The sequence below is a fragment of the Phocoena phocoena genome, chromosome 3 (assembly GCF_963924675.1).
Source record: "Phocoena phocoena chromosome 3, mPhoPho1.1, whole genome shotgun sequence".
NCBI classification, from domain to species: Eukaryota; Metazoa; Chordata; class Mammalia; order Artiodactyla; family Phocoenidae; genus Phocoena; species Phocoena phocoena.
The window spans coordinates 118348741-118364978 of NC_089221.1; the positions used below are offsets into that span (position 1 = coordinate 118348741).

At 41.4% G+C, this 16238-nt stretch overlaps 1 protein-coding gene across 3 annotated transcripts in view; it reads left to right on the plus strand.

Moving 5' to 3' along the window:
- LOC136120649 (protocadherin alpha-C2) overlaps positions 1-16238 on the plus strand; it is a 108189-nt gene that overhangs the window by 71850 nt on the left and 20101 nt on the right. For all 3 annotated transcript variants that reach the window (XM_065874171.1, XM_065874169.1, XM_065874168.1), the window contains 2 exons: positions 376-434; positions 3388-3476. In XM_065874171.1, coding sequence (XP_065730243.1) covers positions 376-434; positions 3388-3476 — 148 coding nt within the window. The remainder of the gene's footprint in view (positions 1-375; positions 435-3387; positions 3477-16238) is intronic.

Genomic DNA, 16238 nt, shown 5'->3' on the forward strand with positions numbered 1-16238 from the left:
TTACAAGATATTGAATAGAGTTCCTTTGTGCTATATAGTAAGCCCTTGTTTATCTACTTCATATATAGTAGTGTGTATCTTAATACGTAGACCTGTTTTGAGCAAGGCAAAGCCAAAGCCGGTCCTCACAGCATCATTAAACCCAGTTTTCCATGGTATTTAATCTGTGCAAGGACCCTGATGAGCTAATTTAATTTTCTCCTGAAGTGCTATATATATATGTGAACATCATCTTAGAGATGCATATGAAATGGCTTCTTCCATACTTTTAATAGCTACATGGAAATATTTAAGAAACAACTCATCGGTGAACATCGTCGCTAGGAGATCATCGTTTTTGCCATATTAACAAAAACTCCCTTTGTGATTTTGCAGCCCCGACAACCCAACCCTGACTGGCGTTACTCTGCCTCCCTGAGAGCAGGAATGCACAGGTATGGCTTTCCCTCCTCATTTCACTCAGAAGTTACTGCAACTGTTTGACTCAGGTAAACTGTCTTCATAGGCCGGAAGCAGCTGTCAAAACTGAGAAGCTTAGATACTTTGCCAGGGGAATGCAGTTGTTTATATGTCTCCGTGTCTGTTCCTTGAAACATTGGAAGTGGTCAGTGCCAAACGCTCATCAAGTGCCGGCAAATAAGAATCTCCTGTAAAATCACAGATACAGGCGACTGTTTACTTTCTCTCATTAAAATTTCTATAAGGAAGTAGCTTCAACTTCTTTCATCCCTTCCCCATCTGTACTTTCTGTCCTTCCCTTAAAATTATAATGCATACTGATGCTTTCAGACTTGAGTACATTGTGTAATATATATGCACTTGTTGTCTACCTTGGTTTTCCGTCACACATTGACTGTTATATCCTGTTAACCACAATAATTGTTGTTCATGTTCACCCCTATTAGAGTCTCCTTATCTTTTCCATCTTGTTGCTATCTTATTGCCTGCCCTCAGTGGCAAGAGCTCTCTTCAGAGGATGAGCCATGTGAAGGGCTTTTATTGAATATCTGGAGACCAAATCTAGCTTACTTTTAAATTAACCTAGAGCAATAACATTACTTTAAAACTCAGATTAAATATAATTTTGCCTTCTCTATTTTGTCTCTTTGACAGTAATTGATTAACTACCATTATTCCCAGACCTGATCTAGTATTCATGCCACCGAGCCAAATAAAAGATTCATTGTTTGTGAGTGTCTTTGGGAAACCAAATGGAGAGAGCCAAGCAACTAGTGTTCACTACCACCAAAATAACTTAGTTTTAAAGAAGAAATAAACTCCAGACTTAAGCCCCTCAAAATATCTGGGCAACTCTTGAGTAGATCGTCACCAAACCTTGATCAATTTCTAAAGAGAGCGCTTACAGAGTATGTATTGAGTTAATGAAAAATTAGTTTTAGCCTGTTAAAAACACATTAAATCAAAATAAATCAACATATTCCCAAACATTACATTACAAATTGAGCAGAAATCATTATAATGGGTGCTCTTTCTGAACGAGAAGCAATCAGTGAAAACTGAAGATCAGTAGTTGGCTTGGTGAGACATCACATTGGAATCTGGTCATAACTTTAGGCCAGAAACACTTATGCAGATGCCAGAATACTAGGTTTCAGAAAGATTCTTTCTATTTGTTAGAAACCAGCTTATGCTTTTGCCTGCATCTGAGCTATTGTGGTAGACTATATGATAGGAAAAGATATGGTTTACAATACCAACTTCTTTTGTCCCAGTTGAATTAGTGCTTTACTTGAAAAGTACCAAAGCTATAAGAGGCACCTTTAAAACTATATTAAAATAAAATACTAAACTATATCAGTTCCTTATTCCATTTTCAAATGAAAAAAAAAGAAGCCACATGTGTTTCTATTCAGGATTCAATTAAGATATTATGAGATTCAAGTAGGATAAGAGATGAAATAAAAATTAAAATTAAATGTTATTTATTCCTCACAGTGTAGTACATGGAACATATGTTAAAGTTGTGAACTTAAACAACACTCATCTTTTTCACACATACGCTTGGCTTCTTGGCCTTTCTAGCCTCAGATATCATGTGCCTGTTCCTTTGAAAATTCTGCTTTGAGCTGAGCTGGTTCCTAGGGTAGTTCCATCTTCAGAGTGAATCTAATTGAACCCATACAATTTGCTGGTAGAATCCACCAACACCCGAAGGATATTAATATTTGGAAAAAAGAGAAGATTCTAGGGTGTAGATGAAGGGAAGAACAGCAGTAGGGCAGAGCTTAATGAGTGAATTTCCACTAGATATGTTGTTTGAAGTCAAAGAGTAAGAGGATATTGGAAATTCCCTGGCGGTCCAGTGGTTAGGACTCTGTGCTTTCACTGACAAGGGTGCGGGTTCAATCCCTGGTCCGGGAACTAAGATCCCATAAGCCTCCTGCCACGGCCAAAAAAAAAAAGAGTAAGAGAATATTGAACTTAGAGATGACCTTCCCCCACAATATTTCAAGTTCTCCTGCTCTGTTGAGTCACATGACCCCTTCAGGCAGTAGTACTCTAAGTTTTACTTTAGTAACTTAACTTCCGAGATGAACCAATGCCTAATTTCAAAGAGTCCTCTTATTTTGGTGAGGGTTTTCTTGGGTGATATTTACTCTTAGGGTCCCATTTGTTCCTTTCTTCATCCAGAAAATATTGAGGGTCTCATATCTGCTAACATTACACATACATAAAGAATATGATGTTCTCTCTGCCCTTGAACAATTTACGTTCTATCTCTACTTGCCTCTAAGGATCTCCCAGTTCATGTCTCACTCTGCAATATTTCATGATGAATTAATCTCTTCTGAACTGGGATCCATGAGTGCTGGTGATAAACTTCCTCTAGTCCCAGGAAATGTAGGGTGGGTTATCCATGAGGAAAAGATACAGAAAGAGTAAAACAGAAAATAAAGTTAAGAATTAATTGGGCCAAACTGGAATAATACTACAGTTACCAGCAAATAATGTTCGTGCTTTCCTCTTTCCTATGAGAACCCAGAAATAAGAGATCTAGCAAAAGAGGCTTGGGGCTTTGGAGAACAAGCTCTCCTCATCTGCTTTGGCATTAAGACAAAATGTCATTAGCCCTCTGATGGGCTTCCTGTTAGATTTAATGAACACCACACAGCATTACTGAAAACCAAAATTGCTATAAAGATAAAACATGTTTATCGCCTGCATGGTGTAGCAGACAGTAAGTCAGCAATGCTTTCACAGTTGATGCAAGGTGACTGCTCAGTGGTAATTGCTTCAGTTCAAGCATGAGTATAAAGTGTTAGCTGCAGCCCTGCCTCCAGAGATGTGAGCACTCTCTGAGGGTGGAAGGAGAGCTGGAAAGGCATTTATGGTCTAACTATTATTTGGGTCTATGTGTTTACTCAGCTCTGTGCACCTGGAAGAGGCTGGCATTCTACGAGCTGGTCCAGGAGGGCCTGATCAGCAGTGGCCAACAGTATCCAGTGCGACACCAGGTAAAGACCCAGGGTCTCTCCCTTCTTGCTTGGATTCTGGAAAGCCATGAGATGACCTGTTTTTGTAAGACCAGGAATGTCAGTGGCTCTCTTTTTATTCTTACTTCTTTTTCTTACATGTGTGACTTCCTTGCTTACATGATTATGCAGGAGTATTTTGATTTTCCACTTAATGTACTTCAGCAGTTGAAAACAGATAACATAAGGGTGTGTGTGTGTGTGTGTGTGTGTGTGTGTAAAGTTATTTTCTGAAATAACTGGGTACATTTCAAATGCTTAGGCTGTCCGAACTACAACAGGCAAGATCTGGTGGCCTCATGCACAGAGATGACACTGTTAGCAAAGATCTTTTGGTTAAAGGTGATGGAAATCCACTCAAAGTAGTAAGCAGAAGGGAGACTGATAGATTGATTAACAGATAGATCGATGACATGGAGTTTCTCATGGAAGTGGAAAAGTTGTCAGGACCAGGGCACCACTCTGGTTGACTTCAAGTCACAGTCAGGCCTCCTCCTTCCCTGACATGTACATCATTCTGCAGACTGAATTTTATTGCCTTGACATGCACGTTGCCAAACATGACCAGTCTTGCAGTTTCTTAGTTCAGAGGACCAATGGGAACTGATTCCTAATCCAAACTTTCAAGAAAGAGAATCTGCCAGATTAAATCCAGAACCCAATGGCTGGGTGAGCCTAAAAAAGTTGCCTAAACTCATATTTCCTTATTTTCCTTATTCTTGCCCAATCACTGAAGCAGTGTCATATAATACAAATATGGCTTTGGAGGCCCATCCCTGTGGCAGTTATCAGAAAGGAAGGATTATAGAGACTGCAAATGTTGTCTGCCATAATCCTCTATTAATAGAACATGATGATGATGGTAATAGTTACTAATAATTAAGCCACAAGGTACCCAGACACTGTGCCTTGTGTGATCTCATTTATTCCTTGAGACAATCTTGCAAGGGATTTATTATCTCTGTTTTACACGTGAGGAGCTAGAGACACAGAGAGATTAAGAAACATACCCAAGTTCACATAGTTTGTAAGTGGCAGAGGTAGGATTCAAACCCAAGTGTGTCTAGTTCCAAATCCAAGTGTATCTAGCTCTTATATTCATAGCATGGCTGGCTTGCAAGAATCCACCCAAATCCAAATGCATACATATATACATACGTAACAGATTACATAAGCGTATGTGTAAAAAGTTCTTTCCAAAAGTAAGCTGGTGCCTTTCAAGTGATTAGGCTATGCAAGTAACATGTGCAGCTAAGGGCCCATTCTCGCTGGCAGCTCTAAGGGTTCTCGTTGATTCTAATCAGCCAGCATTTGCTATTTATGAATATTGTATAATTCAACTAAAAGTCACATTTGTTAAAAAAAACAAATGCCCGAGTTAAAGCAATTCATTAGAGAGCTAATATTGCCAGATGGCAAGGGGAAAAACATAAAATAGTTCATTGACAAATCTGCAACCCTAATGCCAGTGATGGTGTGAAGAAGCGATGGAGGAGGAAGTGGTTTTAGACTACCAAGTGCTGCAGGATGGGAGGCCTCTGAAAGGTGAGAACTACTCAATCCAAGCAGCCCCATGAAATCATGCCCTCCTACCCTGCCTCCGTTTCAGGGGTTTTTTCTTGTTCTCATAGAGACTTTGTAGGTCAGGCTGGTGAGCCCCAAATTAACTTTGAATACATTCTCCCTTTCATCAGTGATGCTGGTTGGTGTATATTCCTAGGCCAGTGGGAAATAGAAACTGTTTACTGATTATTTTTATCTGCATCTGGCCCAGGACTCTCCTTCAAATTCAAAAGAATGTTAAGAACACATCTTTTAAAAAAATTTATTTTATTGAAGTATAACTGATTTACAATGTTGTGTTAGTTTTTGCTGTACGGCAAAGTGATTCAGATATATGTATGTGTATATATACATATATACACCTATTCTTTTTTATATTCTTTTCCATTCTGGTTTATCATAGGACATTGAATACAGTTCCCTGTGCTACACAGTAGGACCTTGTTGTGTATCCATTCTCTATATAATAGTTTGCATCTGCTAATCCCAAACGTCCAGTCCTTCCCTCCCCCACTCCCACTCCCCCTTGGCAACCACAGGTCTGTTCTCTTTGTCTATGAGTCTATATCTGTTTCGTGGATGGGTTCATTTGTGTTGCATTTTAGATTCCACATGTAAGTGATATCATATGATATTTGTCTTTCTCTTTCTGACTTACTTCACTTAGTATGGTAATTCCTAGGTTCATCCATGTTGCTACAAGTGGCATTATTATAGCTGAGTGATATTCCATTGTATATATTTACCACATCTTCTTTATCCATTCATCTGTCAATGGACATTTAGGTTGCTTCCATGTCTTGGCTATTGTAAACAGTGCTGCTGTGAACATAGGGGTGCATGTATCTTTTCAAATTGTAGTTTTGTTTGGATATATGCCCAGGAGCGGGATTGCTGGATCATATGGCGACTGTATTTATAGTTTTTTTGAGGAACCGCCATGCTGTTTTCCGTAGTGGCTGCATTTACGTTCCCACCAACAGTGTAGGAGGGAGGAACCCATCTTTCTGACAGAAGAGAGGGAAGGAGTCGCCATCGCTCCACTTCCCAAATGTCCTAACTCCTCTTGTATAATCCCTTCTCTCCAGTACGATACCTGGCTGTTGAGTCATGAGTCACAGTTTTCATGGACTGAGCTGGACAGAGCTTATATCTTCCAGTTACTCTATGGGTGACCTAACCATACTTTTCAGCATATCTCTGCACCAGTGATAGGACATTAGAGAGATGTTCCTCTGTGTTCTGCTCTGTCCTTTTGGTACTTTAGAGTTTTAGAACTCAAAATATGTTCTGCAATGTTTGGAGGGAATATGGCATAAAGATGAAGATTATGGTTTAGAACCAGATCTGAATTGAATTCCAACTTCAGACTTACTTGCTGGGTGAGCATAAGCAAATTGCTTAAATTCATGTTTTCTTAATTACCCCATCTGTAGATTGGGTATAATTATAACACCTATCTTATCTGGTTGCCATGATAACTAAAGAAGAAAGAGCTGAATATAGTGCTTGACATATAGTATTAATAAATGTCTAATCTTTTTTTTTTAATTATTTATTTGGCTGCGTCAGGTCTTAGTTGTGGCATGTGGAATTTTTCGTTGCGTTGTGCGGGCTCTTCATCGTGTCACACAAGCTTCTCTCTAGTTGTGGCACTCAGGCTCCAGAGCACATGGGCTCAGTAGTTGCAGCACGCGGGCTCTCTAGTTGTGGCACATGGGCTCCAGAGCATGCAGGCTCAGTAGTTGCAGCTTGCGGGCTCTCTAGTTGTGGCTCATGGGCTCTAGAGTGCATGGGCTCGATAGTTGTGGTGTGCGGGCTCAGTAGTTATGCTGTGCGGGCTCAGTTGCCCTGCAGCATGTGGGATCTTAGTTCCCCGTCCAGGGATCAAACCTGCATCCCCTGCATTGGAAGGTGGATTCTTAACCACCGGACCACCAGGGAAGTCCCAAATGTCTAATCTTTTTATTCCTTTTTTTCCTGGGATACTTTCGTTTCATGCAGTCTGTGTGGTGGCCTTCGCTGGTAGCATCTTAGCGAGAATTCAGTAGTTCTCATTTCTGAACCCAGATACAGACCCTCTAAGGTTGTCTGGGTCATCCTGACGTCTGTACAGTCCCGTCACCCCCAGCCACCCTCCTGGAGATGGCATGAGGAGAATTTATCAGTTCTGCCTGAGAAAAAGGAAAAAAACTTGATTGCTTTCATTCCCAAGTAGGGCCTGCCTTTCACTGATTCTGTTGCCCTTAGTGTTTCATGACGAAAGTGCAGTTGCTTCCAAAAGGCTTCCTAGTGGCGCCTGAGTCTCCTTTCACTTGTGTCTGAGACCTTCTCAGGAACCAGCACCTTCTGACACCAACACCTGCAACAGTGGCAGCCATGGGAATAGAGAGGCCTGCTGTGACCGATCCCCCCTCACATGTGTTCTTTGTAGTTGTTTTTCCCTACTGATGAATTCTTTGGCTTTGTCCCCACACTGTTCATTCATTTTCACAGTCCACAGAAGCCTAGGCTAAGATGCCACGCTCTGAAGGGATCAATGGGGACATCACCAGGTGATGTTTCCTGCAGGATAAACAAGTCGGGCATTAAATCTGTTAATCCCAATTGTTGGCCACTTTCTCCAGCCTTGCCTCTGTGTGAGCAGACCTGGACCACAGGCTTCTTATTTCCTTGGCAGCTCAGTGCGACTGAACAGGGAAAGAAAAGGAGCTGAGCAGGGAGTGCACAGCACACAGTCATCCTTCAGATGGAGGAGTGTGTTGGGGGGCTGAGGGCATTAAAGGGCCAGGCATTCGTGCTTACAACTCTTTTAACGTTCTCAGTGTGCAAGCTCTGAACAGGGTTTAATGAGTGCCCTCTTGTGACAGTTCCTAGAGAGAATCCCAAGAGATTATAGAAAGACTGTCCCTGCCTTCAAGAGAGCTAGTCTGGCTTCAGGGCGCCTGGCTGCTTTGCTATCTTGACTGGTCCTTCCAGGCTCCTCTTTCTACACTTCGTGGGATCTCAGGACTTACCTAAGGCAGCAGTAAATTAATTTTAGAGTGAGAGATACTCGCTATTTTCAGAAGAGCTCAGAATTCAAAAGAGCTCAGAGCTCAGCCAAAGAATTCATCAGTGGAGGAATTCTGAAATGCACAACACTGCCAAAGATAACATCATAGCTTTTCAAGGAACACCCCAGAGGATCTGGAGCTGAAGTGTGAAAGGTTAATTAGGTAGGTGAGGCAACTAAGGCCATGAGGTTTCCTTAGAGAAGCTTAGTTTATTTTTTTATTTTATTTTTTATTTTTTTGGGGGGGCTTTCATTCTTCTGTGTTGTTGCCTGCATTATCTCTGTCTCTTTTTTTTTATGGGGGTATAGTTGTTTTACAATGTTGTGTTAGTTTCTACTGTACAGTGAAGTAGAGTTCCCTGTGCCATACAGCAGGTTCTCATTAGTTATCCATTTTATACATATTAGTTAGTGTATATATGTCAGTCCCAATCTCCCAATTCAGCCCACCCCTGATTTCCCCCCTTGTTTTCTACGTCTGTGTCTCTGTTTCTGGCTTGTAAACAGGTTCATCTGTATAGAGAAGCTTAGTTTAGAGTGACTGCACAGGGGTTCTCAAGGTATGGTTCCCAGAGCCACACTGACAATACGTATCAAATCTGCAATTCTCGGGCTGGGGCCGGGCCACCTGTGCTTTAAGGAGGCCTCCAAGTGATCCTGATGAACCCTAAGGTTATAGAGTTGAGAGTAAATATTTCTGAGATTGTCTGATACCTTTGGAGGCTCAGAAACCATGCAGGGAAGCCATCTGTTTATGATTCTTACAGGAAGCCCAGCAATTGTATGTTCCTGGGGCCATTACATAACTTTTCTGAGTCCCAGTTTCTTTCTCTGTAAAATGGAGATAGTAGTAGTGTCTACCTTACAGCGTTGTTGGCAAGAATTAAATGAGATAATACACACAGCCTGGAGAACACTGTTTAGTAAATGGTAGTTATTTTTATGATTTTTCAAGGTATGAGTCTATCCTTCAGCTTCAGAATTTAGGTCTGAGTTGTTCTGAGTAGTCTCTGTGGGAAGGCTTTATTATAGAGCAGATTTTTTTAAAAGCGCCTTTTTGTGTCCTCGGGGGATTGTTTTTGCCCTGGTTTGCTGCATCTCTTTACTCTGTGGAAAACGGACAGTTTATGTGCCCTAGTTTTATAGGGAGATTCATGCTCTTATTTGTCTTAGGGATTCCTACCTCCCTGACTAAATCACCTCCCCATGGAGGGGCTCCATGGAGACTCCATCTCTGATTCTCCCCCAGAAAGAAGCCATGATCCTTAAATTTGGGGGAATCCATATAGGAGTACCGTCAACATGAATTTTTCCACATCATGAGGGACTGCAGCCTCAGGCCTTGTTTGAGAATTTAGAAAGCATGCTGTTCCACTAACCTGCTCACCCTCAACTTCTGCTGTTGTCATGGCAACGATAGTCCTGGGAGATGTGTGCATATCTTTATCAGGAAAAAAAAAATAAGATCTGCGATCTATGTGGGTGGAGCAGCTCCCTCCCGTCAGTATCCTCCACTCTCACCTTGCATCTCACAGCCCAGGAGTGCCAGCTTGCCTTAGTTGTGTCTAGTAGCCGAGGAAAGTAAGTCCTTGTGTAAGATACACTTTTACTTTCCGGGGGCGTGGAGCTCATCATGTCTGTTGGAGTTCTCTATGTAGCTTATCTTGTGTGTTCTGACCTGGCCTGGAGGGAGGGAGGGAGGTGGTGTGAGAAGGGGAATTAGAATTCTCTACCCAGGAGAAGCCAGGAAGTTTAAGTCTCTGCTGGCTCCATCCAAGACTTTCTTCAACTCCTTCTTAGGAGAACACTCTGCACCTCTATTTTTTTTTTTTTTTTTTTAAACATCTTTATTGGGGTATAATTGCTTTACAATGGTGTGTTAGTTTCTGCTTTATAACAAAGTGAATCAGCTATACATATACATATGTTCCCATATGTCTTCCCTCTTGCGTCTCCCTCCCTCCCACTCTCCCCATCCCACCCTTCCAGGCTGTCACAAAGCACCGAGCTAATATCCCTGTGCCTTGCGGCTGCTTCCCCCCAGCTATCTACCTTACTAAGTTTGTTAGTGTGTATATGTCCATGACTCTCTCTCGCCCTGTCAAAACTCACCCTTCCCCCTCCCCATATCCTCAAGTCCGTTCTCCAGTAGGTCTGCGTCTTTATTCCTATCTTACCCCTAGGTTCTTCATGACATTTTTTTCCCTTAAATTCCATATATATGTGTTAGCATACGGTATTTGTCTTTTTCTTTCTGACTTACTTCACTCTGTATGACAGACTCTAGGTCTATCCATCTCATTACAAATAGCTCAATTTCATTTCTTTTTAAGGCTGAGTAATATTCCATTGTGTATATGTGCCACATCTTCTTTATCCATTCATCCGATGATGGGCGCTTAGGTTGTTTCCATGTCCTTGGCTATTGTAAATAGAGCTGCAATGAACATTTTGGTACATGACTCTTTTTGAATTTTGGTTTTCTCAGGGTATATGCCAAGTAGTGGGATTGCTGGGTCATATGGTAATTCTATTTGTAGTTTTTTAAGGAACCTCCATACTGTTCTCCACAGTGGCTGAACCAATTCACATTCTCACCAGCAGTGCAAGAGTGTCCCCTTTTCTCCACACCCTCTCCAGCATTTATTGTTTCTAGATTTTTTGATGATGGCCATTCTGACTAGTGTGAGATGATATCTCATTGTAGTTTTGATTTGCATTTCTCTAATGATTAATGATGTTGAGCATTCTTTCATGTGTTTGTTGGCATTCTGTATATCTTCTTTGGAGAAATGTCTATTTAGGTCTTCTGCCCATTTTTGGATGGGGTTGTTTGTTTTTTTGTTATTGAGCTGCATGAGCTGCTTGTAAATTTTGGAGATTAATCCTTTGTCAGTTGCTTCATTTGCAAATGTTTTCTCCCATTCTGAGAGTTGTCTTTTGGTCTTGGTTATGGTTTCCTTTGCTGTGCAAAAGCTTTGAAGTTTCATTAGGTCCCATTTGTTTATTTTTGTTTTTATTTCCATTACTCTAGGAGGTGGGTCAGAAAGGATCTTGCTGTGATTTATGTCATAGAGTGTTCTTCCTATGTTTTCTTCTAAGAGTTTGATAGTTTCTGGGCTTACATTTAGGTCTTTAATCCATTTTGAGCTTATTTTTGTGTATGGTGTTAGGGAGTGATCTAATCTCATACTTTTACATGTACCTGTCCAGTTTTCCCAGCACCATTTATTGAAGAGGCTGTCCTTTCTCCACTGTACATTCCTGCCTCCTTTATCAAAGATAAGGTGTCCATATGTGCGTGGGTTTATCTCTGGGCTTTCTATCCTGTTCCACTGATCTATCTTTCTGTTTTTGTGCCAGTACCATACTGTCTTGATTACTGTTGCTTTGTAATATAGTCTGAAGTCAGGGAGCCTGATTCCTCCAGCTCCTTTTTTCGTTCTCAAGATTGCTTTGGCTATTCGGGGTCTTTTGTGTTTCCATACAAATTGCGAAATTTTTTGTTCTAGTTCTGTGAAAAATGCCAGTGGTAGTTTGATAGGGATTGCATTGAATCTGTAGATTGCTTTGGGTAGTAGAGTCATTTTCACAATGTTGATTCTTCCCATCCAAGAACATGGTATATCTCTCCATCTATTTGTATCATCTTTAATTTCTTTCATCAGTGTCTTATAATTTTCTGCATACAGGTCTTTCGTATCCTTAGGTAGGTTTATTCCTAGATATTTTATTCTTTTTGTTGCAATGGTAAATGGGAGTGTTTTCTTGATTTCACTTTCAGATTTTTCATCATTAGTATATAGGAATGCCAGAGATTTCTGTGCATTAATTTTGTATCCTGCTACTTTACCAAATTCATTGATTAGCTCTAGTAGTTTTCTGGTAGCATCTTTAGGATTCTCTATGTATAGTATCATGTCATCTGCAAATAGTGACAGCTTTACTTCTTCTTTTCCGATTTGGATTCCTTTTATTTCCTTTTCTTCTCTGATTGCTGTGGCTAAAACTTCCAATACTATGTTGAATAAGAGTGGTGAGAGTGGGCAACCTTGTCTTGTTCCTGATCTTAGTGGAAATGCTTTCAGTTTTTCACCATTGAGGATGATGTTTGCTGTGGGCTTGTCATATATGGCCTTTATTATGTTTAGGAAAGTTCCCTCTATGCCTACTTTCTGGAGGGTTTTTATCATAAATGGGTGTTGAATTTTGTCGAAAGCTTTCTCTGCATCTATTGAGATGATCATATGGTTTTTCTCCTTCAGTTTGTTAATATGGTTTATCACATTGATAGATTTGCGTATATTGAAGAATCCTTGCATTCCTGGAATAAACCCCACTTGATCATGGTGTATGATCCTTTTAATGTGCTGTTGGATTCTGTTTGCTAGTATTTTGTTGAGGATTTTTGCATCTATGTTCATCAGTGATATTGGCCTGTAGTTTTCTTTCTTTGTGACATCCTTGTCTGGTTTTGGTATCAAGGTGATGGTGGCTTTGTAGAAGGAATTTGGGAGTGTTCCTCCCTCTGCTATATTTTGGAAGAGTTTGAGAAGGATAGGTGTTAGCTCTTCTCTAAACGTTTGATAGAATTCACCTGTGAAGCCATCTGGTCCTGGGCTTTTGTTTGTTGGAAGGTTTTTAATCACAGTTTCAATTTCAGTGCTTGTGATTGGTCTGTTCATATTTTCTATTTCTTCCTGATTCAGTCTTGGCAGGTTTGCACCTCTATTTTTAATGGTCATGTAAATAAAAAAACTAGAATGAAGAATTCCTGCTTTTCCTGAACTCAAAAGTTTCTGTTGAATAAATAGATTCTGAGATATTTCTTTCCCTCCACCCTGTATTCCTTGCACCTCTCTCATTTTTCCTACACCCATTCTTCCAGGTTCGGTAGCCCTGGACAGGATACAGTCAGGGTTGGAGCCGTGATACATAGTAAAAGAATTTCTTCTATGTCAGAGACCCACAACAGATCATGTGCCTCCTGAAAATCGAATCCCTTGTGCACTCAGACGTGTGCTCCTGGGCATACATTTTGGAGAGGAGAGTGTAGTGAGGAGAGAGGAGGGGCAGGAACTGTTCTCTTAGGCTGCAGTTTCCTTCAAATCCCACAGATGCAGAGGGTTTTGCAGATGCAGAGAAGCAGCTAATGCAGGGTCAGGAAATGGAGACTCATCACAGTCCCTTTGGTTATCATTGATCCATCTAATGAGCCACTGGAGCAGTACAGTCTGGCCCCTGCAAACTTCATCATGAGAAACAACTTCTGCGTATGTCTTAGGAAAATAATACACTTCATTCTTCTTTTGTTTGAGTGTTGCTTGGGACAGGAGAGTTTCTGAATAACCTTCCCTTCTAGCTTTCTCTACACACCGTCCTTTGTAGCTGAATTTTTTTTTGGGGGGGTGGGGGGGAACAAAATTTTATTCCAAAATGCTGGAATAGATTTTCTTCTTAGTTCTTTTTTTTTTTTTAAACATCTTTATTGGGGTATAATTGCTTTACAATGGTGTGTTAGTTTCTGCTTTATAACAAAATGAATCAGTTATACATATACATATGTTCCCATATCTCTTGCGTCTCCCTCCCTCTTGCGTCTCCCTCCCTACCACACTTCCTATCCCACCCCTCCAGGCGGTCACAAAGCACCGAGCTGATCTCCCTGTGCTATGTGGCTGCTTCCCACTAGCTATCTACCTTACGTTTGGTAGTGTATATATGTCCATGCCTCTCTCTCGCTTTGTCACAGCTCACCCTTCCCCCTCCCCATATCCTCAAGTCCGTTCTCTAGTAGGTCTGTGTCTTTATTCCTGTCTTACCCCCTAGGTTCTTCATGACATTTTTTTCCTTAAATTCCATATATATGCGTTAGCATACGGTATTTGTCTTTCTCTTTCTGACTTACTTCACTCTGTATGACAGACTCTAGGTTTATCCACCTCATTACAAATAGCTCAATTTCATTTCTTTTTATGGCTGAGTAATATTCCATTGTATATATGTGCCACATCTTCTTTATCCATTCATCCGATTATGGGCACTTAGGTTATTTCCATCTCCAGGCTATTGTAAATAGAGCTGCAATGAACATTTTGGTACATGACTCTTTTTGAATTATGGTTTTCTCAGGGTATATGCCCAGTAGTGGGATTGCTGGGTCATATGGTAGTTCTATTTGTAGTTTTTTAAGGAACCTCCATACTGTTCTCCATAGTGGCTGTATTGTAGCTGAATTTTTAAGCCCCTTATCGAAAGGGAAATTCAAGTTTCTGTTGGGGAGATCCTGGGGTCTCAAGGACCAAAGAAGGGTGTGTGTGTGTGTGTGTGTGTGTGTGTGTGTGTCACCAACTCTGCTACCTGACTTGGCTCAAAGACGACAGGCCACCTGTATGTTTGAGAGCTTTGTGGGGAAGTGGAAGTGGTGGGTGAGGGTCAGCAGTTCATTCTGTGGGAAAGAGTGCTTGGATTGTATAGAATTGGTGGGCTTGGAGTGCCTCCCTGGGAGGTGCTTGGACAAGAAAGACCTATTTATGGCCTGGGTTGAGGGCAGAGTGGTAGTGATAACTTGTAATGCCTTTAAGCTTTGCAGCTCCAGCAGGCGTTGCCCTCAGCCTCACTGATTCTAGTAAACTAGAAATGAGAGCTGGTCCCCAGCAACAGCAAGGATCTTTAATGACAAATATTTTCAGAACAACTCAGTCCAGATTCCAAAAGAACTTGAAAAGTTCTTTTTCTCAGAGGCAGTTAGCTTTGCAGTTGAGAAGGTCATTGCCTAACCTGGAGAAACATATTCAGGTCAAGCACTGGCTGGAGACTAGGGGCCTCTAGGGGAGGGTCATAAGAGAGCTCAGTCAGTGCCAGGAGGCCTGGAAATGAGCCTGTGGGTTGGAGAGGAGCCTCTCTCTGCCTCAGCACTTGGAGCTTGTTACCCACAGTTATAGAAAGGACAGGGAGAAGAGATGGATACTGTTCCACTCTCATCTCAGTGAGACCAAGAGCTTCCTCAGCAGTACACTGCCTGGAAAGGTCTAACTCCAAGGCAGTGGGCTAGGTGAAGGATGGGAGAAGGCAGTCCTGATGATGGCAATACCAAAGGAAATAAAGAGAAAAAAAGGATGTTTTTGCATAGTTTTAAAATAGGAAATGAAGAGCTTTGTAGAAGTCAGACTCAAGAGGTTAACTACAGAAGGTTAGGGTGTGAAAAGGTAACTTTCAGGAACCAAATGTGCATCCACAAGACAACAGGAATGATGGGAAGTTTATTGTTGCTAGAGCCGTGTCCCTGGGCTGCTGAATCCCAAGCAGAGTACCCTGAGCCTCCCGATTATAGCTGCGCTTGCATGTGAAAAACAAGCAAACAAACTTTAAAAAGAAGGAAAGCCTGTCCTGTACAGAAAGTCTGAACAAACAAGTTTGTTGTTGATGGTCCAAGAAAGCCTGCCAGCTTGGGTTTACTTCCAACATTGGCCCAATCCCGTGTCCAGAGCTGTTGCTCTAGGTGACATCGTGGGCCAAGCTGAGTAGTGAGGTGACATTCCCCAAGTCACCTCTCTTATTTTCTTTGACTCTGCGTCGTAGATACTGTCTTACCCAAGCACGCATATGTCATATGTCTGTTTCCATAGTCACCTGGTGTCACCCAAAGGTCTGTGACAAAGCTAGAAGCTTCAGCCAGTGTAAATGACTTATGTTAGATGCACACCAAACTCCATGTCAGAGTTTTGGGGGGAGAAGGGCATCATCAGATGTGTAAACAGCCCTGAGATAGATGCCCTTGAGCCTGTGAGGCTGGCTCTGTGTGTGATGATGAGCAAGGAATATTAGAAGTTAGCAGAAGTTCCCTTCTCTCAGCTAATGCCTATTAGTAGGGAGGTGTGTGTGTCAGTTGGAGGGCCTTTGTCGTTGAAGTTTCAAAGTTTTTGAACCCTGTGCTGTTGCCCCCCTGGGTTGTAGAAATAGTATTTTAGAACAAGAGAAAGGAAGACTATATAATAGCTGTTATTTATGGAGAACTGTGATAAGGACTTTACATGTATTGCGTCCTTAAACAAGAGAGAAGTAATTATTATTCCCATGTTCTAGATTAGGAAAATTGAGGCTCACAGGAAGTAAATGACTTCCTT